The sequence below is a fragment of the Oxyura jamaicensis genome, chromosome 1 (assembly GCF_011077185.1).
Source record: "Oxyura jamaicensis isolate SHBP4307 breed ruddy duck chromosome 1, BPBGC_Ojam_1.0, whole genome shotgun sequence".
In the NCBI taxonomy this organism is placed as follows: domain Eukaryota; kingdom Metazoa; phylum Chordata; class Aves; order Anseriformes; family Anatidae; genus Oxyura; species Oxyura jamaicensis.
Window position 1 is genome coordinate 134,207,329 of NC_048893.1, and position 25,666 is coordinate 134,232,994.

Here is a 25,666-nt window from a genome sequence, read left to right on the forward strand (position 1 = left end):
GTGGGCGCGGGGCGGGGCGGGGCGGCGCGGCGCGGATTTGAAGGCGGCGGCGGGAGGCGCCGCGCGGGGCAGGTGAGTGCTGCGCGCGCCCCTCCGCTCGCCGCTTCCCGCCTGTCCCTGCGGGGTCGCGCGCACGCGCTGCTGCCGTTGGGCGCTCTTATCCCCCCCGCCCCGGGCCGTGCGCGCGCTCGCCAACGGTCGCAGGTGTGCCGTTGGCGGCAGGTGCGCAGTTGGGCGGGGGGCGGCGGCCGCCTCAGGGGGCCTCGCCCTCGGCTCTGCCCGCCCCCGGGCGCCTCAGCGGGGCGGGAGGCGGGGCACGGCCGCGGCTCGCTCGCTGCTGACGCGGCGGTGGCGGTGCTGCGTGGTGCTGGGCTCCGCGAGGGCGTGCCTGGGGGGGTGGCTGGGATCTGGGCGCTCCTCAGCCTTCACGGGTTACAGCTCCGCCGCGGGACGGGGGCTGAGCTCGGGTTTTAGCAGCGAGTCCAAGTGCTGGGTGTTGCTTGAGCTCGGGTGTTACCCATTTTAGGGCTTCTTCGGGGTGTTACCCATTTTAGGGCTTCTTCGGCGAAGGAGCGTGTGTATCTCCACAGCCTTCAGCACGTGGATTCAGTATTGGTAAACGTGGAGGCTTAAAACGTCGGCCCTGCCATAAGCATATGTAAACATGAAGGCTAAAACGTGAGAGGCTTAAATAGCTAAACCCTGTGATTTCTACTGTTTTTTAATAAGTTTCACCAGAACAGTGAAGTAACTTAGCTGCAGAGGTGACAATAGTAACCTGGGGTTGGTTCTCAGGAGTAAGCTGCAGTCCTCTGGTTTTGTTTTTTAAGTACCTTTTTTCATTATTTCAAGTGAACACTTGACCTGAAATGATGCTATCCCAACTCTCAAGTTGCACTCTGCTTCACATTGGCTTTAAAAGCCTGTAAAAGCAAACGTCAGAATAAATCTGTGCCTAAGCTCTCAAATGAGTATGTGGTGCTAAGTCCAGGGGAAGGATCTCTGGGTATCTGCTTGGGCATAGCTCACCTGGGAATACTGGCATATCGCAGTGTAAGGTTTTACACTGAGCACAGCCTTCAGGATGAATATGCGGCCTTCAGACTTAGCCCCAAACCCTTTCACTGGAAGGCTTGCTCTTAAATCTTCTTTGTGCTATCACCAAGGCTTTGCATAAACTGTTTGCTTGTAGGTAGTTATTTCTGAGTTCAATTACAATTTTTGAAGCCGGTTTGTCCCAAATAAATATGTATTATACGTTCCTGGAGAATACTTGTTAGACAGCTGTGCTTGAGTGCAGTTTCTTTTTCTCCAGTCTTCATCATTTATAAAATATGCTTTTAAGAAGAGCTATTTTCTGGGTTTGACTTCTAATTAATGACTTGTGCTTACAAAATGATTCAGTGCTTCTGTAATAGCATGCTATCACATCTCTGCCCATGCCTGCTGGTATCACATGGGAATAACTATCAGCACATTGTTAAAACCATAACATTAAATAAGTTTTGTTGTTTTTAACAGGACCCTTGGCTTCTGTGAAACACTGAAAGTTAAGTGGAATAAGTAGATAACTCAGACCTTTGTTTGGAATTTCTTCCACCAAGGAAGGAAACTTGTAGAAAATGACACCTGGGAAAGTTTTGCAACCTGTATTGAAAATGAAGGTGGATGAACTGTTTTTGTGCTGGTTCAGCCAGCCTGCGACTCAGCTGACGTTAAAGGACTGCTTGAGAAGAATCAAGAATGAGGAGAAAACTGAGATCGGAAATGGAGATTCAGGAAACAGTAAAAATGAGAGGTTTGCTGCTAAGAATTCCGACTCCAAGCAAAGCATATTAGGAGATATCAGACTACCTTTGTCTTTCAGCCCTCCTCAACTTTCTACTACTCTTCCGTTGTCAACTTCATCCAGCTCAAGGAACGTTTCTAATGTTAAAGGAACACGTAGATCATCAGGAACCAGAGCAGTAAGTCTGTTTCTTTCTTATTAGACCTATTTGTTGAAGTGAATTTTGTGGTTGTGGCTTTGAGTTATGCAAGTAATTAGTTCCTCCACAGTAGGTGTCTGGGAGTGAAGCAGCACCACAGAACATGAAATGTCAATGTTGGCATGTCATTAGTGCTCAGTGGCCTGAGCTTCTGAAACACTGTCTTGGTTCCTTGGAGTTCTGTTGCTTTTTGTAAGTTGTACATGCCTGACACAAACTGAAAAATTGATTGCTTTTATTTCTATTATTTTTTCTATCAATAAAGTGTTGCCCTGGTTCTTTAAAGCTGTGGAATGGGAAGCATTTTAAAACACCTGATCTGGTACAGCTGACTAATTTGGTGTATATCCCCTAGTTTAAGCTATAATTTCAAATAAACAATACTGATATGTCTTGCTGATAATGTATGTGTCCTGGTCACTTCAGTGAGACTTCACTCTTTCTAATGCATTTAACATTTTATACTAAAAATCTAGTGTTTTTATCAGATTATCAGATATGGTAGTGTACAGAAGTTATTTAGTTTAGTAAGCAGATCACAGTTAAAGAAGAGATGGCCATGAACTTAGTTTTGTGAGATGTAACCTCAACCAGGTGTTGATGCTTCAAATACCATTCTTCCTATGACAAGCCCTTCCATTGTAAATGCATTTATCCACAATAGCAAGTTCCCTGTGTTTGTTTGCAGTGTTATTTTTACAAAATACTGCCTTGACTGTAAATATTCCTCTGTCTGATGATACCAGGCACTATTGTTAGTACAAGACTCAAATTTGGCTCTGCTGAATCTGCATATTAACAAAGTAATTGTTTTGGTACTGCATGGTACACTCAGTGCTTCTGTTCTAAGAAGGTCTTGGTTTACAAAAGACAATGTCTTCTATGCAAGAATGGCATCCCTGCCCCCAGCCTGACTTGTTTTTTTGCGGCTTGCAGTTCAGTTCATTCTAACTTCTAGATCTCTTAAGAAATAGTTTTTTTAAAAAAAAAAAAAACAACACTGGATAGAAAGTGCGATGACTGATGAAGCTAAGCATTGCATGTATGATCTGCCTTGTATCAAAGGACTTGTTAACAGAGGCATGCTGTTTCTGCTGTAGTGCTGTAAATTCTGGTTACTTAATAATACTGGTAAGCTGTAACTTGTTGTTGCTCTCAGCCAGTCTCCATACTTTCCTGCCTGCCTAAGTCCACTGGCCAAACCTTCTCGTGTCCCAGGGAAGCCATCTCAGGTTGGTAAGGGTAGAGCAGTCACAGCTGAGGAAATGTCAGTTAATTGTCTGTTATTGGTGTCTGTTGTGTGCATATACCTGTATTTTTACCCACTGGCATAATAATGTTACAGTTTTGCACTAAAACACTTAATCTGAAGTTTTGCCTTGATTTTCTTAATAGTAATTTTCAAATCTAGTTCAACCTGGAGTACCCGCTTCTTAAATTCAACACATCACAGAGTCCAAAGCTTGTCAGATTGCCTTTATAATAACAGAGTTGTATTTTATGCATAATCATTACCCAGACTACAAAGCATGGCAATTGATTTACTCTTTCCTTTATCTTCATACCCTCATATTTTCTATTCTAGTGAAATGTAGAAAGTTAGCAGATGCTTGGTCTAATCTTGTCAGATAAGTGAGCAAAGGAAGAGCTTCCATTAGAAGCCACTAATACATGATGTATTCCATCACTATTTTGTTTATTGTAATTTCTCTGTGTATGTTGATTGCTTTAAGTAGGTACCATAAAGAAGAAATAAGAGATTCATTAAGATGTTACATTATTTGGTTAATTGGAATCACTTGTATAGTGCTGAGAAGGAAACTAGTTGGGTAGATAGGTGTTTTTTTTCATCCAAAGAGTTGGATGGAAGGAAGCTTTTATGCAATAAACTTATTTGTGACTTTATTCAGCTGAACTGAAGCATCATACAAAAGGTTCCTAATCTTTGAAATGTAAATTTTATTTGGAGTAAGCACCAGCTCTTAAGATATCCCAAGAGCTGCATAATTACATGTTCTGTCATGACAATGGATTTTCTCGCAGAAAGTAAAATATACCCCTTTTCCTTCCTGTGCAGTCATAAATTACCCAATGCAGTGTCAAAAGTGATGCATCTGGCTTTGTGCACTTCATCATTGTTCATAAACAATGAACAATGAGCCACAATAGTTGTACCTACTTCATTTGAGTTTAAGCTTGAGGTCCTTGGCATGCTTCTGTAAGTGGAAGACAATGTTTTAAATAACTTCTTAAAAAGGAAAACTTTTACTGTAGCTCTGGTGACAGAGACGAGTTTAACAGTTATAGAAAATGCTAAAATAATAATAATTTGCTTAACTCTGTGTGCCAGAGAGTGACATTAGGAAAGGGCTTTTATATCCAGTCATAAAGAGCTGGAGAGTGATTTTTCTCTAGGACTATAGAATTCCACATAGGCATCTTCTGTATACAGTAAGAAAAGCTTTAAGAAGGAATTCTTGTAGTGGAGCATCTGGGTAGTAAATTTGTTTTGGTAGGATACATTTTTGGTATCATTGAGCTGAATCACTACATTTAATTATGGGTAAGGTTGCTGTACAACTTTTGTCTCTAGGAATGTTCCTATTGAAACTTTTCCAAAGGATGTCAAGCAGTAAAGCTGGTAACAAAGTTGATATCCACAGGTCATTACTAAGTATTAAGTATGACTGTGTAGGAAATGCCAATTTCAGTCTGTTTTTAGAAAAACAAGTATTGTAGAGTGCTTTCTTGGAACACCAGTCTTGAAATCCATACAGAATTCAACCATGAAAATTAACAAATACACTTGAAAACAGAACGGTGTTTGTTTAGATGCTTTTGGTTAATTTTCCTTTAGGGTATTTTTCCTTTAGGTATTTTGCCTTTGCTTGTATGATCTCACTCAGAGAGGTCAGTGTCTGTCTTGTGTCTGTTGCACAAGTAACTTGTCTAGAAGCACAGTAACTGCAAAGTTCTGGTGAACCTCATTATGTGATGTGAAGTGCTTGCTAGTGCTCATTGTTCTTCAACTAGATTTGTGGGTATTATATGCTAAATATAGAAGTCAGAGGCATAGAGGAACTTCAGCAATTGTCTTTAACAACAGTAAAATAAAATATTCAAGAAATTCTAGAGCTGTAACTTTGAAACTTGAGGAATTGTTGCTGTAGCTTTCTTCTAACCCTTATCAGTACTCTACTGGGTTTAACAGTGTTTCTGGCACTCTAAATTATCTTAAACATATGGAGTATACACAATTGTACGCTGTTCATCACACTGTTAAAAATGCCAGGCCTCAAGGCCTAAAAGATGCCGCAGGCAAGATGTTTAATCCAAACCAGCTGGTGCACTAGGCATCTGGGGAAACAATTCACAGAATTCCCTATGGGCATTTTGGAAGGGAGGGGAGTTGCAGACAGAATGTGATATGATCTGACGAAGTTCAAAGTTATTTTCCATTTCTCTGCAGGGTCAACCTTTAATATAAAGGTACTTCTTAGATTGGTTTCTGTATATCCTTTTCTTGATAAGCAAACTGTTCCTGCTCATTATGCTATGACAAGTATTAAAACTCATTGTCTTGTATTTCTCTAAACTGTAATTTTTCCTACTGCTTTACTATATTGTGGTATAGCTTTATTCATCACTGCCATTCTTACTGGATTTCAGTTTCCAGTTAGCCAATTCAAATGGAGTGGTACTACTAGAATCCATTTTAGTTTAAAGAGACTAAAATGAAACCATTTACCATTAAGACAAAGGTTTGAGCATAACAGCACTAATAATTGCTTATTGGAACAAATGAACTGATGACTTGAGTTAAAGGGTGGATACTAAGGCTTAGATCTGCATCATTGAGATCAGGCTCCATGTTCTACAGGTGGGCTATAAGGTGTTTGGAGAACCTCCTTTTGCTAACAAGGAGAGAAACTGTTCATAAAATCTTAGAAAAGTAAGAGGAATGAGCTTTCAAATCTAGACAGGTTTTCACTTGGGTAGTTATTAAACTTTGATGTCAGTCTTGACATTTCAAGTGTCTTGTCTTGCACGTTGCCTGCATCAGAATTGTTACCTCATACCTTAACACTAGAAGCAGTGTTAAGTACAGTATGGGAAACACTAGCTGCATTGGAGTTGCACGGCAACCTAGATTAGACCGTACTCAGTCTTGCATAACACATACACTCCCTAACTCCGCATTGAGCAAAGCTGGTGTTAGTGGTGCTGTCTCCCATCACTAGGTTGGGAGGGTGGCAGACTTGGCTTCCAACTCAAGCCTGTGACTTAAAAGAAGACTGTAAATAACCTGGTATCAAACTGATGTACTTTTATGATGATAACAAGGTAATATGACAGATGTCAGCACTAACATGTTCACAGTAAAGGTCCTTCTTTGGTGCCAACAAAGGAAGGACAGCCAGAAGTTCATATAAAGGTCTGGAAGATTGCAGCTATAGGTATTCCTAGAAAATCATTATTAGTTTCAACTGGGGTGAAATAATAATGGTCAACATTAGCAGTACCAGTGGTATATCCTGTGTTATTCTTAAGCTTTGCTGTACTGAATAGCTTGGAACAAAAGAATTATCCTGATTAGAGAACCAGTTATTCATTTCATGTAAAAATGACGTTATTTGCTGCTACAGCTTTTTGGTAGTTTGGTAGTGTTCTTTATTCTGTATATTGGACCCTGGGGCATTAATATTACACTTGGCAGTAATAGTATTTATTTTGTTTACACATTGTGCTTTGTTAGAAGAAATAGTAATCTCTTATAGTCCTCTTTCAAAATGGCAGTTCCACATGAAAGAGAAGATATATCTGTCCTATTGGAAACTCATAAATATTCCTTATATGCTGCAACCAGTTCTAAAGCTTTTGACGATTCTAGTGCTGAAAAACTGAATTTGGAATTATATGTGGCTTTTCATAAATTTAAAATTCATGTGACTCCTGACACAGGACAAATGCAAATATTTGGTCAAAATTGATTACTTAGAGACACTCTTTCCTGTAGGAGGAACTGTTGGTTAAAAGCAAACAAGCAAAAAAAGTTCATAGTTGCATAAGATCATTATAGATCATCATATAAGATCACTTAGATCTTCATATTTTGAAGATATAATGAAGATAGCTTTTTTTTTTTTTTATCAAAGATGCAAGAGGCTCTGCAGCTGAGAACCCATCTTGGATTTTTGAGAACCTCTCCTCCACATGCCATACACTTACTCTGTCAGCAAGAAATGATCTTCAGGCCAAAAGTATGTGAGGCTTACTTCAGCACAAAATAACGTGGTTCTTCCAGTTAACTAGTTTGTCCATTGATGGATATAATAAATGGCTGCACAGAAATATTCAGCAAGCAGTGTTACAGGAAGAATCTTTAAAATTCCAGTGGTAATCTCAGAGTTCTGTCTTTAAAAAGTAGAGGCTTTGGACTAAATGAAAGTTAGGCAACTTAAGTAGCTTAACTGGAGAAGATAGCAGCAGTTAACTACATTCATGTTTTGTACAGTCCACAACAAGTGGGGACCAAATTTAATGTTTACCCTGTGACACAATGTATAAATAACTCCTTTGTGTTGGATTGAATTACTGTGTTCTCATCTTCAGGTTAACCAGGTGGTACTAGTGCACTGGTAGTTAAGATTAATTTGTATTCTGTCAACAGCAGATACAACTTAAAGTTATTCCACAGAAAGCTAACCAGTGTTCAAGTGATGTGTTAATAAGTATGTGCTCGTACTTCATGTTAGATGTGCCTCTTTCCCATAGTAATCACTATTCCGTATTAAATATAGGTAGAAGCTTGAGTCACCCATGTACCATCTCTTGACCACAGGTACTTGCAGTGACAGTGGGCTCTTAGGCCTGCTGAAGTATGTGCTTAAATAACCATTTGCATGCAGTTTCTATTAGGTTCTATAGCTTCTATTTTGTATGAAACAAGCCTATGTATTTGTTCTGTGCGGATCTTACTGGAAACTTTTGCTGGTTTCAGGCAACAAATAAGATGAGTTGGAAGACTACAAGGAGACTTCCACAGCATTTATAGAAATAGATGAGAAAGGAGAACGCAGAGAAAACCTGTGAGTGGGTGAAGAAAAGAAACGGCAAAATTATCAATAAAATGGAGCTGTAAATATGCCCACCATGAACAGTCTTCATCTGGGGCTTCTTATCACCTTGACAAAACAAGGCTTGCAGAGCTTATGAAACTGCTTGACTTGATCTGTTTTTAAAATTCAGCAGAATCAGGAGAACAGCTTCTAAACAGTTTTATTCCTATAGTACAGATCTAGCTTCTGATAATCAGCTGATCTGGATTTTGATAAACATTTCTACTACATACGATCATATTGGATGTAGTGAATAGTCTTTATTCTTGTGGCATATCTCATTGAAGAAATCAAGCACACTCTTTGAAATTAAATAATGTTGAAGGTACTTAATAGACTAGTTTTTTCTTACTTTGGTCTAACATTAGTATTCATAAAATAGTCTTCATTTGCATCAAACACCTTTAAAAAGTTTTCAGTTAAAACTTTAGATTTGGAACAGAGATAACCTTTATCATTGTCTTATTTGCTGTTAACACACTAAAGGGTACCTCCTAAAATACTGAACAGTGACTTATTTATCGAGTAACAACTTTAGTGTAAGCTAGAATGTTTGACAAATATTTATACCTTACATCAAGTCTCTCAATGATAGAAAATTGAGGAAGTTGCTAGTCAAGAGTACTGTTACTGTTCTGGCAATATGTTTGTATTGGTATACATCTTTAAGTTGCCTTAATCCTTAATTCTTCACACATAACATTCACCCCTTTAGTTATCATACTGGAAGCTAAAGTTCAGGAGGTTACCAGTGACCAGCTTCTTTGATTTGCTTCCTTTCTTTGCTTTTTCCTTTACTGCTATACGCTGCATGCAAGTTTGGAAGTACAAGACCTTCCACTTAGTTCTGTGTTATTTAAGAAGTTTGTTACCCTATGCTCCTTGTTAACCAGTACAGTTTCTTCTGTACTAATGTTGCTTCTCCATTTCCTATAACAGTATGATAGTTTTAGGTTAAGAGTGGGCCTTTATAGGAATTCTACTAGAAGTTCCATTAAGTTACAATTTGCAATCTTCCTGGCTGACTTGCAGAACAGGGAGGTCTATATCTTAATCTTGTTGATTTATTTTTACCTTAAGATCTTTAGGGAAGGAAGTCTGGAGCAAAAGCATATGCAGTAAGCTGTCCTGCAGCTGTCACTGACTCAAAATTTTTGTCTTGTGATTTCAGGGACTAAATTACATGAGGTGTTAGCTTATGATGCCCAAACTAAAGTAGTTGTTGTACACCAATCATTTTAGTTTTGGAAATGATGAAATTCTAAGATGTGTGTTTTTGAAGGGATTAATTGAAAGTTCAGATCATGTCAAAGTGATAAGTACTGAACAGTCGGTCCTATGTTTAAATAAATTGCTGGGCAATCTAAGCACATGAATGACAATGTTTTATATACCAGATTACTTTATTATTTACCTTGTGTCACCTTAATTTAGAAGGTGACAATCTGTAAACAAGTAAATGTCCAAAATGGTCTGTACATCTTTGGAAAGTTGCATAATGTATAAATTAGGCTCCATTATAAAAGTACCTGTCTCCTGTAGAAAAGTCTAAGTGGCATTCTTAATCAGCTTGAACTGACACTTCATTTCAATGTGTTCTGCTACACACAGGCTTACCTTGATAAGCTCCAAATGCACAAACGGTAGCTTCCTCTGTGGATACACTTCATTAGCATCATGGTTCATCTAAAAACAGTATTCTATAAGAGTAGGTGTACCTTTAATTTATATGAGCCAAAATATTTATTTTTATTATATCCATCTCTGTTTAACAGCCACCTCAGCAGCATCAATTCAGATACAGTTTTTTCCATGATCTAATGAATAGGTTCATCTGAAGATCACAAATAGGAAAGAGTTTCCACCTGTGAAGACCATTCCAGCAACCTCTTTCCATCAAAACTGTTTATGCTATGTAGAAATAAGTAAAATGTGAACTAAATCTTTTCTGAAGATGGCAGAGAACATGGAAATTGTTCTGAATGGGATATATTACTATCCTTTAACTGTCAGGCTTCAGTTTTATAATATCTCGTGTTAACGCTTGCTGAAGTTAGTCTGCCAGATGCAGTTAGCAATCTAAAAAGGCTTGTGCTATGTCTTTGGAGTCCAGGCAGTGTAATCATAGCAAGGTGACATGTATCTTATCTTGCTTCTAATCTGATAACAGCCTGTGGCGTGGTGTACATACATGGCATTCTTCTCGTAATGCGCAGAGAATCTGATCAGCCCATCATTCCTGAGCTATCAACATATATCTTACATCTAATTGGTGTCTTGCTGTTCTCTGTCTTACCTCCTAAAAGCTTGGGATTCTCCCAGTAACTGGAAAGAACCTCCAGGCATTGTTTTGTCTACTCCAAGAGTACTGGAAAAATTAAATCATTAGAGAAGATGTGCACATGCAGGTCTTCCCTGTTTGGTTGTTTGAGTGTTCCATGGTGGCACTGCATCCTTCAAGGAGGTGGGGGGGGGGGGGAGAAACACTTGATTCCTTCTGTGGTCTGTTCTTTGTAGACTGACTCCCTTGAGTTTTGTCAGACTTCTGCTGGACAAGCTGTTCGGGCTCTGGGTCTTAGAGGCGACTCTCAAAGGAGAGTTAGGGATGGATAATAATGCTTTGTCATTCTATTCATCTCACATGTACATCATCTTGTTCTGATCTCTTCAAAGCAGTTTGAAGTGGGAAGATCTTAGTAAGAAATTAAGTATCTGAAGAACTGGGAAAACTGCATGTCTGGGATGCTATTAAATCCCTTTTCCTATCCATCAGTATAAGAATAGGTAAGTTTCAACTTTGTGCATCCTTATTTCATACCAGCCATAGGTTTTAGTCGATGAAAATAAAAATATTTGTGAATTAAATATTGAAAAATCAATATCAATAGGTTCTCCCCGCCCCTGAGTGGGTCAGGTTGTCAATAAGTGTCAATATGTGCTTAGGTTGCTTAGGCAGTTATATGGATCAAAAAGCAGAATGTTCTTTGCTGCTATTTATTCTTGGAGGTTCCATTCTCTAAAAATGCCATGTTTTACAGGACCTGTCCTACTGAAATTTGGGATCATTAAATCTTGCTATGTACTGCATTCTCCTGAGAATATTTTGCTTATTGTTAATAATAATATAAAATAACACACACGGACAACTGAGGCTTTTATCCATTCCTATAAACAAGTTTTTTCCCTCCAAAGGCCTTTCTTGACTTGAAGGAGTTTTAGAATTCTGTCCAAGAAGTATTGTCGTTCCTCATCTATTTAGACTTTGTCAGTGGAAGTTGCTGTATGCAGTGTTAAACAGAATGGTACTGCTGATGCTAAGGAGCCTGCCTAAGCTGTGTTTTCTCATTTTCTCACCTTGGTCATAATATCAAATATGACTGAAATGGACATCATCTCTTTAATCTTTCTCCTTATTTTTCACTTTGTACCTTAAGAACTGCTGATACAATAATGGTCTATAGGCTAACACTGGTTTGCAGGGTTAAAGATCTGTAGGTTAGTGTAAGTGACGTTAACTGCGCAACCAGCGTTATGTTTGTTGAATGTCATTTGCATCTACTGTTGTGCAATAAGTTTTTTTTGCAGAAATCTAGACTTGTTAGACATTCAGTCAGACTGTGGAGCTTTGGAGTAAGGGAGTATCAAGTAATTATCAATCAAATATGTACCAATCAAATAAGTACCAAGTAATTATCAATCAAATATGCCTAATTTGTATAAATTAGGTATCTAGTTGCAACATCTCTCAATATATCAAAGGCCCAATACAGACTATCAAGAGTTATTTCTATATTAGATAATAGTAAATAATGGTGATAGTCTAGTTACAGTCTTTGAAGATGAGGGGGGCAACTCATCCTTTTAGGGCTTTTTGTATTGTCTGCTTGTTTCTCTGGTCTAAAAAAGAATTGCTGTTTCCATTTGTCATTCCTCTGGTATATTTCTCACTTCTCATTTATTTGCTTTTATTGCCTTACAGTAGCTGTATTTTCCTTAGCAGCTTTAGCTTCTTGACTTTTTTGTATATCTTCCTGAGCTATTTGCCTGTATACTAATAGTGCCTTTTCCACTTAAAACATCTGAAATATATCCTTTGTACTAAGTTAGTCATGCAACTCATCTCTCTTCTATGTATTAAGAAGTATGTTACCTTGCCTTAGTTATCTTCTCTTAACTGCTCTCTTCTGCCCTTCACTATTCAGTTCCTTTGGGGAAGTTGCATGTGTTCTCTGTTGTGGAGATATGGCAGATAGTGTGTCCTGGGTTAAGGGGAAAGCTAATTTTCTGCAGCCTTGCAGGCTGAGGAATTCAATGATAACACATGAGTTTATGATAATTCAATGATAATGCCATTGAGTTTACTCACGCAGCCTTACCAAGTGTCTCCAAAGGCCAAATGGGCCTTCTGTCACCATGGTTCTTGTGTGATTGGGTTGAAGTCTGGAACCCAGATTTTGTATGGCTGAATGCAATTTGTTACATATCGAGCTGCTTATTTTCTTGGAAGCTTTCCGTAATGTTTGAATGTTGTTGGTTTTTTTTGTACGATTTAAGGCCAGTTTCTGATAATCTCCTAAGACTTTAAATCTACTGTCAGTATATGCTTTTCACTGAAAAAAAAAAAATAGAGGGGGGAAAAAAGTGCATTCTGTAGACAAATGCTTCAGTTTTGTTATGCTTCATGTTGGTTTCTTCTACATTCTCCAAAACATTAGTAAAATTGTCCAACCTGAATACTTCTTGTGTTGCAGCCATGTAAGTTTATTACATTATTGTACATGTTTAGACCACTGCTAAAGTGGTGAACTCTTTAACCACAGTCCCTTGAGTCAGATCCATTCATAGTGTGTATCTTTAGCTTTGGAAGGAAGCACTGAGCATGCATCTTCCCTTCTGTTTATCTAGCTAATAATAAGCTGCCAGGATACTTGAACAGCTTCATGGCTGGCATCCAGCCCTTCACCCAGGAAAGGATTTTGCCTTAGCTTTCACTGGAGAGAATTCAGAGTTAGGGTGAATGTAACACTACACCTGAACATTCCTAGTTCAATCTGGATGGAAGCTGACTTTCCCTTTCTCCTGTGACTAATTCATGACTGAAAAGGTGAAAACTGATCTTAGGGGGCCTCTTGACCACATTGCTTTACTAATGCTCGTACCTGCTTAAATGTGTCAGTACAGAACCTTTTTCTGTTCAGATGGTATAAAGGAAATGAGAGTGGCCAATGTATATACCTCTTGGTGCATTGCAACTAAACGTTCACTTGCACATAGATTCTTCACATATTGCAACCTGTATGCTTTCAGAAACTGTACTGCATGCAGGTACATAACTACTAGGTTTGAAACCAGGCTAGTGACGGTAGGGCTGGAACAACATTAAGTTAGCAGTGGGATTGATGTACCATCTACTTGGGCTGTGAAGTGGTATTGAATACTCTGTTGTATTGGTTTAAAATATTAAAAAATATATTAGTAAGTGGTGACAGACTCAGAGTTTCATTTGAAAAAGGGAATGAAATTCACAGCCCTTCAAATTAGGCTTCAGAACAAACATTTCTTACTGAGATTCCTTCAGCAGGTTCAGGTGAACAGGAGCTTCAGTCCTTCAGCCTACCTCTCCCTGTGGCAGCCACTCATCTTAATGACATACTCTGGCCACCTCGAACAAGACTATGATTGTAGTAGTGAACTGGAGTGCATCACCTTGTGAGAAGGGATGAAAACAGAGCAATTTATATAAGCAGATACCTTTCTTTACATATTTTCCTTCTCTAAAGGAAGGCCTTTTTTCCCTAACCTGAAATGCAATCTCCTTGCCTGTGTGCAATACAACCTTCCTGACCTTCCCCAAACATCTTAGTCTGGAATTGGCATCTGCTGCCCAAGTAGGATTCTTCTACTCTAACACCTCAGTCCTTCGTCTCAAGTTCCAGGCGTGCTGCTGTTGTGTGCTGCATTCCCTGCTCCCCTCTGGCTTCCTTGTGGCCCAGGGTTACCACAGGTTGGTTGATTTGGTCTTCCTAAAAGGCAGCAAATGACAGCCAGTTTTGTTCTGTGGAGGTTGATAGCCTGGTCATGCCAACCACAACATCTGACTCTTGCCTAGTCCATTCCTTACTTGTTCTCCTACTTCTGAGAGAAATAAATAGCTTTGTAAGCTGCAATAAAGAAGGAGGTGGGGAAAAACTAGATACTAAATTAAAACCAAGAGAACAGGCTTTCTATCATCACTTCCTAACAACGTGTTAAAGTAAAAAGGATTCAGTTGAGACAAATCATGTTTCAGTGGTACCTCTTCATAGATTCCCTTTTTCTAAATCTCACAAGCTGTGTACTGGAGAGTTTTTTATATATTGACATAAGACAGAATGGCTATGAGTAGATGAGTAAGGCTAAATGTTGTAGATAAACATAATGGAGCTAAAATAATGCAGTCAAGTAAGAAAACTTGAGCTTCATAGTGAAATGGTTGCTTCAGTGTTTCTTGGCCGCGTACATTTTTATCTAATCAAGAAGGTTATTTAGAACATGAGGGATGAAAACAGGAAGACTGGCCACATTTTCCTATTCATGCTGTTAGTAGCTACACTTGTGCATGATTGTTTAGAGGTTTTAATCAAGCAACATAAAATATCTTAGAGAATTTGGGGGGCTAAGAGTGTTATAATGCAAAAACTTCACCTGTTACCTTTTAATGTATATAAAAATGTAGAAGAGGAAGGACACAATGTGATTAACTTCCACAAAAGATTATCAAATGTCTGTTTCTGGGAAGGAGATTGCTGTGGACCAAAAAGTAGCCTTATTCCCCAAAAAATGTATTTAAGATTCAATAATCTGAAAATAGAGTAGAATGGTAGTTAACTCTAACTTTAGTGCTACTGAAATGTGATAGGCATGCAATCTAATACATGGATATTAAGTTTTATAAAAACTACTATTTAAGCAAGAAAAATGTATCCTGACAATTTGGGGGGGATTTTGTTAAATCATTGATAGTCCTGATGTACTTCTATATGAAACTAGGTAAGCCACTCCATGGAATTTTGCAGCTTTTTCTGTTGTCTTTGTTTTTTTTTCTGTTGTCTTTGTTTTTCCGATGTAATAGGGTTCCTGCTAAAGGACTGAAGAGCTTAAGAAGAGTATAATTGCTGCGCAGTAAGCCTTATCCTTTGGTGAGGTACTTAATTGAAGCTAGACAGTGAGTGTTTTGTGACAGAAGGAAAAGCTGGGGGGGGGGGGGATGGGAGGAGAAGGAAGCTACGAAATGACCACGGCTGGCCTCTTCACATTCCTCTAGGGCTTGCTTTTTTAAAATTGGAAGCTGCTTTTATAGATGCTCCTCCAAACAGGTTTGTTTTTTTTCCATACTATCCCACTTAGACTTTGGAATGCTTGTACGAAAGGGCAGGCCCCCAAAGTGACTTTCCAATCTGTTTTTGTGATTCCAGCCAAGTTCCCTTTAATGTATGGAGCAGGCGAAGTTGAGCTGACTCTCTTATAATATCACAGAACTCAGGCGCAGCTGCTGCTGCTTTAAGTGGCACTGTGTGATAATACAACAGCTCTGCTATTTACTGGGACTCAAGTGCCTGGACTGGCACAGAGACATTATATGAAATCCGAAAGCATGAGGATAAAGGAAATTTCTTTGCGGCAAGATCCTGATCTAAGAAAGGAGTTGGCATTGCTAGCTCGAGGATGTGATTTTGTTTTACCTTCTAGATTCAAGAAGAGACTGAAAGCTTTTCAGCAGGTCCAGGTTTGTCTTTCAGTTCTTATACAATTAAGTTATTGTATTCAGCTGTATCTTTACAACCCTGCAGATTTCAGGAAATACATGGAAGTTATTCTTCAACTAGCAGTATTTTACTAGGTTTCATGTACGTTTTCTGTATTTTAGAAGGTTGCACAGGTACTTCTCTGCAAACAAAAAAAAAAGACAGGAGAGCTTACTGAATCATATAGTATAAATGAAGTATGTTTGCACAGAGGCATATGCAATAGAAAGTTGGTGTGCCTATTGCTATTGGACTTCTCAGACTGTTTTCCTTAATCTGCATAATCACAATCTGTGTATTTCCCCTGGGAGGTTAATTTACATTTTACGAAAATATACTGAAGTAGGCTGTAACTTTAACTCTGAATATGTCAAAGTGCTTTTTTTGTACATGATGATTCTGAATGCCTTTGCGTTATTTTTTTAGACTTTTATTTGGATGAGATCAGTTGTTGCTACATAGTTCATACATGTGCCTCTGCTGTTTTGCAACAGTGAGTTAAATCCACCATTTTAAAGTGCTCTCCTAATTGACAATAGAAGCATTTGAAATGCATGGTTCTTAAGAAAACTACTTATAAATGTTTCAAAGAGATTCTTTTGTAACAGCAAAAGCTTAAAGCTGTATTATTGGAGAAAGATGGTATTTCTTCAGCCAGCACTAAACTTTAAGTGTTTTGGTGGTATGTGAAAACATTCACTTTGTCCTTACCTCACCCTCACTTCTAATTCATGTGCTAGAGGTGTATCAGTGACAGTACGTGACATTTTTTTACTTGTTTTTAATTAAGGAAAATTTGGTAGTTGAATAAAATTGCATTATCTTTTTTTACTTTTCAAATCATTCTAAATATAGTCTACCACTTAGTTTTGTGTTCAGTGCACTAGTGTACCTTTAGGTGACCTTCAAGAGAGGGCAATGGAGCTGGAGCCCCGTGACCCTAAAAAAGCGTTAGTCTTGTACCTGCTACATTATTATTTCAAGCTTATTTCAGCTGAGCTATATAAACAAAGTTTGTGCCTTTGCAGAAAGACTAAATCAAATGGTGACCCATCTGGTTTATGCCATTCAGAATAAATTTGTGAATGAAAGGATTTTTTTTTTAATGCTGAACATTAGAGACAGCCAAAAGAAATGGAAAAGGTTATCTTTAATTATTACCCCAAAGTAGCAGCTAATATTTAGGAAACTCAGAGCATGAGGCAAGCTTAGTCTAGTCATGGCATCCCGCTGTAAACAAACACTATTATTACCTTGTGTGGTGCCTGTTAACTTGATCCGTCTTTCATCGAGTGATAGCTGGATCACTTGCACTTTTTTGTGTTGAGCTAGAAAAGGTCTCAATATAGTATGGCAATGCATATCAAAAAGCAACTAAATACTTTAGAAAATTGTTTGTCTAATGTATTTTTTTCAGTTTTGATATCCTGCCAACTGTTACCTTACAATGCAGAAAACAAACAATTTCCACTTTTAAGTGTTTTAACATGTTATTCTACAATTGCCATTTACCCAAGTGAAAATCTAGTTAATCATATTACAGACAAAACTGTTTGGGCAGAACAAACTTAATAGGAATATAAAACTAAAATCTGATGTCTTTGTTCAATCTGATATAAAGTATTTTATCTGGAGTTCCTTTTTAAATGCTATTTTATTTCTACTTCATGATTTTAGGAGACCCTCATGAAAGTACCTTAAATATGCGAGTGCCAATAACTATTGATATAGAAGATGAATATTCTTTACCTTCATGCTAATGTTAATTTCAAGTTGTGCCTCACGAGTCAGGTGCATTTCAAAGAATACTTATTTCATTCACTACATAATCTTTGAGGAAATTCCATGTTGAAATGAAAAACTGCTTAGAGCTTTTGTAGAATAACTTGAAAAACTTTTCTCAGTTGCCAAGCTTCATTGCCACTGGAATTTACAGTCTTCTGTACCACTGCAGTATTTGCTTTCAGACAGGAACAGTTCATGAATTTGATGTAAAATCAGAATGCTAAAATCAAGTGTAAATGAAGGCTGACCTGTTTTTTCCACACCTGTACTATACTTCTATAAGTGTTCATATCTGTGAAGTTTCTGTAGGCTGTTAAACAAAAGTCAGATTCTTTTTAAGAAATTTAGTGCTGTAGGAGTTAATCTCCTGAAGTGAAACAACTAATGGTCATGGATGGTGAGACTACACATGGCTCAACGTCTGCTCTGAGGTGGTTTGGAGTGACTGGGTCTTGTACAGTTTCTAAGAATTCTGAGGTGATGTTTTTTTGCATAGAACCATATCAATTTTCCATAGATAATCACCTGTCCTTTGGAAAGGGCATTCAGTGGAGTGTAGCAAATCAAGCTGTATGGAAAAATCTTCAAATGGACAATCAGTAGTGAGGTGGGTAGGTTTGGTAAGTGGTAGAACAGGCTGCTTCTCAGCAGTTGCATTTATTGATAGAACTGAGCAAAACAGGGATTTCTGGAAAGATTCTCAAAAATAAGATTAAAACAATACACAACTGTTGAAATGTTCCCTATTATGGGGAACTGAATTTGGAACTGAATTTTTGAGTAGATAATTTTGCACAGACCAAAGAACATTAATTCATCTCCTTGCATTAGTTGTAAGGAAGACCATTTTTAGGGAATTTTGTGTCTACAGAATATAGTGAACTGGAAATGCAATACTTGAAGAGGCACTTTATCCATCTTGCTTATCAAATCTCTGAAACTTTTGAGGGAGAGGAAACTTATCACCAAGTCAAATGGACTGCCAACAGCTGGTGACATCCCTACCTGTCAGAGCTGGAATGTAAGCAGCATCATTACCGAGGCTATTTGAGGAAAATATATCTGAAGTCAGAAACAAAATGGTAACAGAATAAAATACATCTGTGTGCAGTGACATCCTTACACCCATGTAGCTTAGCATTAGCAGAAAAGCACCTATTTTCCTAGTTTAGCTACTTAGTCTCACACTGATCATGTAAATCAGTTGAGTTCTAACACAAAAACTAGACTTTGAAGTCAAATTTGCACAGAGTATGATTTAAAAATAAAGAAAAAATGCCCTAAATCTTGAATTCATCCCCTGAATTTCATCGCCAGAACTGTGTGCTGATGTATTTTCTGATAACTTGAACTGCATCATACCTCTATCTGCTGTTACTGCTTGGCGATCCCTGTAGCAGTATGCGTCACACCTCAGTGTGGAAATGGCAAGCTACTGGTTCCATGACCACCTGTTAATGATACTAAATGCTGCTTTCGTGTGCTATTTATGTCAGCTGTACGTGAAAGATTTCTTCAACTTCTGGGCCTCACAATATTAGCTTTCCTTCTGAGTGAAGTTAGGCGCTAGTTAGTACCTCTTGGTGGTTTTTGCACTCCTGTTACCAAAATGTTTTATAAACTCTTGTGGCGCATTCAAGATGTCAATGAACACCTACAGCCTGTAGGTGTTAATGCGTGCTGGGCTGGTGTGTGCTTGTGCTGTAGTGTACTGGTTCTTCCAGTGTTGGAGATAACATTCCCACTTCTGAGGGAAAGTTACTTTTGAAAAGCTTAATTGAGGCAGTTGGTTTTACATCTGTAGTCAGAGAAGTAAGTTGTGTAATAATTGGAAGCCTTCAGCAGGCCAGCTTTCCCAATAGGGTCAAATTTCTAATTTTGTTTGGAGATGCATTAATACCACAGAGGGAGACATGATATCTGTTCTTACATAATAACTTTACATCAGGTACACAACTTTATTTCCTTTTTAGGGGGGAAAATAAATTTGCTGGGGGGGAGGGAGTGGGGAGGATGGAAGTGTCATTCTGAGTGTAGTTAATAGCTATGTTTGATGTTAGTTTGGTGTAATGCCAACATTTAAGACAGAATGAAAGTAAGCTGCCCACTGAGACTGGCTTGTTAAGGTGAGAGATTCCCCTAGACGGTCTGTTGCTAATGCATTGCCAGGTCCTCAGCTTTAGCCATGCCGAAGAAGCCAAAAGCAAACAGGCAATTTTCTGCCACTTGGGTGATGGAGACTCCTGGTGCGAGCTTAAAATATATTGGCTGCACTGTGGCAGCAGCTTCTTTACCTGCTGGTGGCTGGTCATAGATTTATGCAAGTGCATGCTGTTTCTGTAGAAAAGCCAATATAGTGCGCATTTTGTTACAGCTTACTTGCACACATGATTTAAGAGTCTACATGTCAGTACCCTCTGCAGATAAGTCCTGACCCAACAATTCAGGCACTGGAGAGTTCTGATTTACTCTTCCTCTCTTTTGGAATAAAAAATTTGAAAGCCTTTTCTCCATTTTAACATACTTCTCTTACCTTTATAATCACTTATACTACCTAATATAGCAGGTGTGCTCTGACTGTTGACACTAGTACTCTGTATCCTAGAAAGCCTGAAGCAGTTTGGCACGTTTCTGTATTTAAAAAAATAGCCTTCAACTTCTACAGGATCAGAGGAATGTGCAGTTGTTTTCACAATTGTCCAAATCAGAATTTGCTGGAGCATTGCCGGACAAAAAGTTAACAGAATACTTACTACACTGACTCCACAGCCCAGTAACAAGGCTGAGCTGGCTGATATTTTTCTTGTTTGAGTGGATTTTTTTCTAAGCTCAATTGCACTGAGTGACTGAAAGTTGTTTTGTTGCAAACATGGAAGGCTGCAGAGCTTATGAATTAAGTGGATGTCTGTCTTAGCCCTATTTGCTACTTCTGATGCTGAACTGATGGCCTGTCCTGACAAGGGCTGTTTTCCATAGACAAATGTAAGAATTGCCTGAGGTAACTGGCTGTCAGTTTTTCCCCATTAAAATGATGTTTAGGCAGCCATGACTCCTGTGCAGGTAGTGAGTCCCAGTGTGATCCATTGGCTGTGTACAATCACAATGATTATGTACTAGGAGGCTCTTACCAGCTAGTCTCCTGAAACAGAACGTGCTGATAAGGAACAGGAATATGGATTTAACCTATGATCAAAGTATTTTCTGAGAAAGCTGCAACTATATGCAAAACTGGATGTATTACTGACTTGGATGCTTGTTTTGATATAGCTCATAAGATGGAGGCTGTCTAACAACAATTCACAGGCAGTGGCTAATATTTTTGTACCCCTTCTATCTTGGCACAAAATGTAGTAGATGTTGCCTTTCATGAGGTATTTTTTTCTGAAATTTACTTTTCCATTTTATGATGTGTACCATTTTCATTTCCTGAATTAGCAGAGGAAGCAAAATAAATTTCCACTGGTCAGCAACAGCAAATTGTTGGAGTATCCTACCTCTAAACGCTCTGGTAAAAGCTTTGTCAGCAAATAAAGCAAGTTACTTGTGGATATATATAAGATGCAAACTTCTCCTGGGCTCAGGGGGAATGTAACTGCCTCTTCCTATTTTCCATTCCACCTGTACCCCACCCCAAACATTTCTGAATAAATCATGGAACTCCAGACTGCATATCTGGAAACTTTTAATGCTGGAGTTCTATGTAATTGAAGTGGGGGGGACAACAAAATATATGTAGCTGTATTTTAAGGTCTTTCTACGGCAATAATGTATTTGCAGTAGAGTATTTCAGTTTCCAGCAGGACTGCCTTATTTTTCTGTTTCAGCTATACCAACTTGCATGTTCATTGAATGCTACTCGCCACTCGTGTGTGGAATACAGCTCATCTGTTGTGACATGCTTTTAGTTGAATGTATTTTTAATTTTAATGCAAAAGATGGTATGCATGGAATGTATCTTGTACTTTAAGTGGAAACCTTTTCTGGATGCCACTCCATACCACCACCTCCTATGTGAGAATTAACACACTATCATGCAAGGTTTTGTGTAGATGGTCCAGGCTTTTGCATGCTCTGCTCCACAGAAATACTTAGACTTGAAGATGTATTCAATTCGGTGGCTTACTTGCGGGGCTCGCTTTGGCTGCCTAAATGTGGCTGGCTTAATTCAAAGGGGGAACAAATTACTCATATTTTAAAACTTCCTGATAGTCACAAGAAATAATTCTTTAAGCTTTAGCAAGACTTAAGACTATGTAACAATAGTGTTTGCCACAGCAATTTCACTCAAACTTCTTTCTCTGGCTATTACGTGATTAAGAGAAACTAGCTGAACTACCTGTTACTCTGCTGTCCTGACCCTGAAAATGAGAGGAGAAATTTCCTTCAGGTAGCACGCAAGTGACAAAATCTCTTTAATTTTTTCCTTCAAAATCAGAGGTTAGCAGAGAAGCATTATTTCAGTGACAAAATAGACCTGATTCTAGCTTGTTAAAATGCTGAATTTTCCAATATGAATTTGTAAAATGAATGTGAATTGGTATCTCTGCAACTTGATAGCCAGCAAGCAATATTCTAGGATTGATAAGTCGCTGGTGAAGTTGGTATTTGCTATTAACGTGGACCACATTAGAAATACAGTAGAACTTGATGCTGAATATTTGGAAAAAAAAATCATACAAATTAACCAACTCTTCTGATCTTTCTATTCATAGTTCAACCACCAGTTGATGAATCAGTAAAAGTTTTGTCTGACTTAGTGGATGGAAGAGAGATCAGACCAGTTAGGTTCACCAACTGCTTTGTCTCTAACTGACAGTAACAGGGTCTGCACTCTGAACTGCTGACCTCTGAACACAGTGAGGCTGACGGAGTTGAACCAAACATCATGAGAAAGGTTATCCATCCCTAGAGATGTTTTTATATGTTTGTAGCAAGTAAGAAAATTAATATATATTTTTAGGTCATGGAACTCTAGCTCTAATTCCATACTTCTGTGAGTAGCAGTGCAAGCCTAGGGTCTTCCTTAAACTTCATTTTACTGGTGTCAATTCCAGGAACACTAGGGCACTTTAATTCTGACAAAATAGGACAGCATGGTATACAGCTCGGTCCCTAGAATAAAGTTGTTTTAAAATTGGGGATTATCATTGTCATTGAATGACAAGACCAAGAGACCTTACATTCTTGTACACTGCCAAAAACATGCATAAGTCAGATGAGAACGATAGGTAGTTAGTAAAAATGAGATGGGACATGATGTGGCACACCAGCAGGAGATACCCAACATATTTGTCTGGGCACAATTTTAAGGCAAATACAGACTGCACTGGGGGGCTGCTGAACAGCTGCTCCCTTGTATTGATTGAGATGATACATATTATAAAATCAGAAACAGTGTAATTTAAAGTACTTTTTTCCATCTAACAGTGCATGGCTAGAACTTCATGGAAAGTTGCATTCCTTTTCTCATTTCCTCCCACTTGTTGTAGCACCATTTTTAAGTGACTACAGGCCAAACTGGATCAGAGAGCTGATCTGAGTTAAGGCTGAAAGCAAAAGCAAGCCAGTATAAAACTATCAGGGCTAAAATTAATAGATGTTTATCTCTTTCTGTTGAAAGGAAAGAAGAGCATGTATGATATAATTAGTTTCTATAGCACATCCAAAAACAGCTGCCAAATAATAACTGAAGGATAGGAAGCAACTGGGACTGAAAAAACATGTGTTGCCAGAGGACTTGTGCATGTATACCCTGGCACCTGTTTTTGGCATAGATTCATTCTCGGTTTGTTCTCTGTAGGTGTGTCTCTGAGCTTGACCATGTATGTCTTAACTTTCTGGTTATGCTTGGCAAGATCAATCACAGTCTTTGCATAGTTCTAAGGGTAATGTAGACTTATTTCAAACAATATTGCCACAGTATTCCTCTAACCTTCTTCAGGTTAGCGCCAGAACCATGTTACTTCTAAGTGGAGTCAACTGTGTGAAACTGGATGAGAATAATTAGTTTAACATTGCTTTTCAGCTGCCTTGGGGACCTGAGGCAATTCCCCATGCTGCAGCGCTGCCAACTGGTACTGACACAAGGGTCAGTAAACCCGAGCAAGATAAGGGAGTGAGGGAAGATGCAGGTGTACTGCGGTTTGGCTTGCCTTATGCTGTGCTGTGAAACTTCGTTAGTAAGCTTTCAGACTAAATTACTGTTTTCAAGCTATTTCTCAGGGTAATAACTAGATTTTACAGAAAGTCTGTCTGGAAAAATAATTTTGAAAGCTTTAAATTGTCAAAGGATTTTCTTGTTAAGTATATGAAGCTGAATGGGAAATGATGCAGTCGGTGAACTCTTGCAGTAATAAATCTGTCTTTTTAGTTTGGCTAGAAGGAAGATATCTAAGAGCTCACAGAGAACAAGGGAAAAACATCATTTCTTTGAGTTAGATAATTGGAAATCTGAATGTCTACCACAAGGTCAAGCAAGCTTATGTTACAGAAGTTTTTTTTTTGTCCTGAGGGTAGCTGTAGAATTAAGTTTGCTTACCTATCCTGAAGCAGATCTTTGAAGGAACTTTAACATGCCAAAACATTTGGGATTTTGGAATAGATTTTCTAAAATAGTATTTTTTTCCTTGCAGATAAGTGAATCATTTTCTAGGTAATAGTAGCATGAATCTTTAACCTGGTGTTCTTATGAGTTAGGTTTTATAAAATTTGCTGTGCCATTTATTTATCTAGAGGAAGTGTTGTCTTTCGCTGTACAATCAGATAGTAACTCAAAGCAGAAATATTTCTGAGACTTTATTTGTCAGACTTGAATGGCCATAAAAAAATGGAAAGGCAGGAAGGCTGATTATTTACTCCTTTTGTACCTTCTTAATGGTCACATTTTCTTAGATTTGTAAGTAACATGTAACTTTGATAGACAATAGGACACAAAATTCAGTAGATTCCTATAGAATACAGTAATGAAATCATTGTTTATGCTGCGATATTTCTTGTTTTGTTTAGAAATTTGAAGTTCGCGTGCTAAATGGCATTTATGTCTCTTCACTACTAGCCTACTGTCTCTTGGGTTTCCATGTTAACTTTTATTTTCTATTGTATCAGTTAAAGAAGGGAACTTCATGCAGCATCTGGTTTTCCTGGTGGGTGACTCATAATATCTCTAAGTGGATGTTTGCAGGGATGTTAAACTTTAAAGAACCAAATAGTATGTATACGTCTGCAGCTTATTATGCACTTCGATATACCCAGGTAATATTTGCATTAAATGTGATATGCAAGAGCAGAGGACTCAGTCAATGGAAGAATTAGAATCATTTATGCATAGCACACTTGAAAAGTATTGCAACAGTCTTCTGGTTTTTGCTAACATCCCTAGTTTAATAATCAGGTGTTGAACCAAACATTACCTGTTTGAGACAGAAAAATATCTTTTTAGTGCAAAAAAGATTTTTAGTACAAAATATCTTTTAGTACATAATGCCACTTTTTATTTGGAATAATGGTGTGCCACAACTTAATGTGCACTTACACATAAATGCAAGGTAGAATTTTTGGAGGGAGGTCCTATTGTCTTGACCCTGTTGTGTATGTTCCATTGACTTTTCTAATCTGCAAGTCTTTATGGCAGCTGTTAAATAGTACAGCAAGAGGTGAATGCTATCTCTGAAAACACACTTTGAATGTTTCCTGAGAATCTGGTATAACAGATGTTAGTGTCTGTCAAATGCTAGAAAGCATAAAAGGCTTTATATGAAGCATCTTTTTCTGTAGTTGTATTAAAGCAATGCAAATACCAAATCAATGAGTTTGTCATAATCAGCAAAATGCCTATAAAACTCTACATTTATAAACATATTTACCTTGTTCATTTTTCCACAAAGTCCTTTTTAAGTGATGTTTCACTCACTTGCCTTTGAATGTGAAGCCCATCTGTGAGGTTCTGTACTTACCTGCAGATGGAGACAAACTTGACTGAGTGTACAGTGTT

The 25,666-nt window shown here is 38.3% G+C and overlaps 1 protein-coding gene across 5 annotated transcripts in view; it reads left to right on the plus strand.

The window, feature by feature from the left end:
• Positions 1 to 25,666, plus strand: part of PPP2R3B (protein phosphatase 2 regulatory subunit B''beta) — a 50,004-nt gene continuing 24,338 nt past the window's right edge. Inside the window, exons 1-2 of one of the 5 annotated variants that reach the window (XM_035314792.1) lie at positions 1 to 72; positions 1,522 to 1,967. In XM_035314792.1, coding sequence (XP_035170683.1) covers positions 1,623 to 1,967 — 345 coding nt within the window. In that variant the 5' untranslated portion in view covers positions 1 to 72; positions 1,522 to 1,622. The other 4 variants (XM_035314800.1, XM_035314818.1, XM_035314809.1 and 1 more) reach the window with 4 other exon arrangements.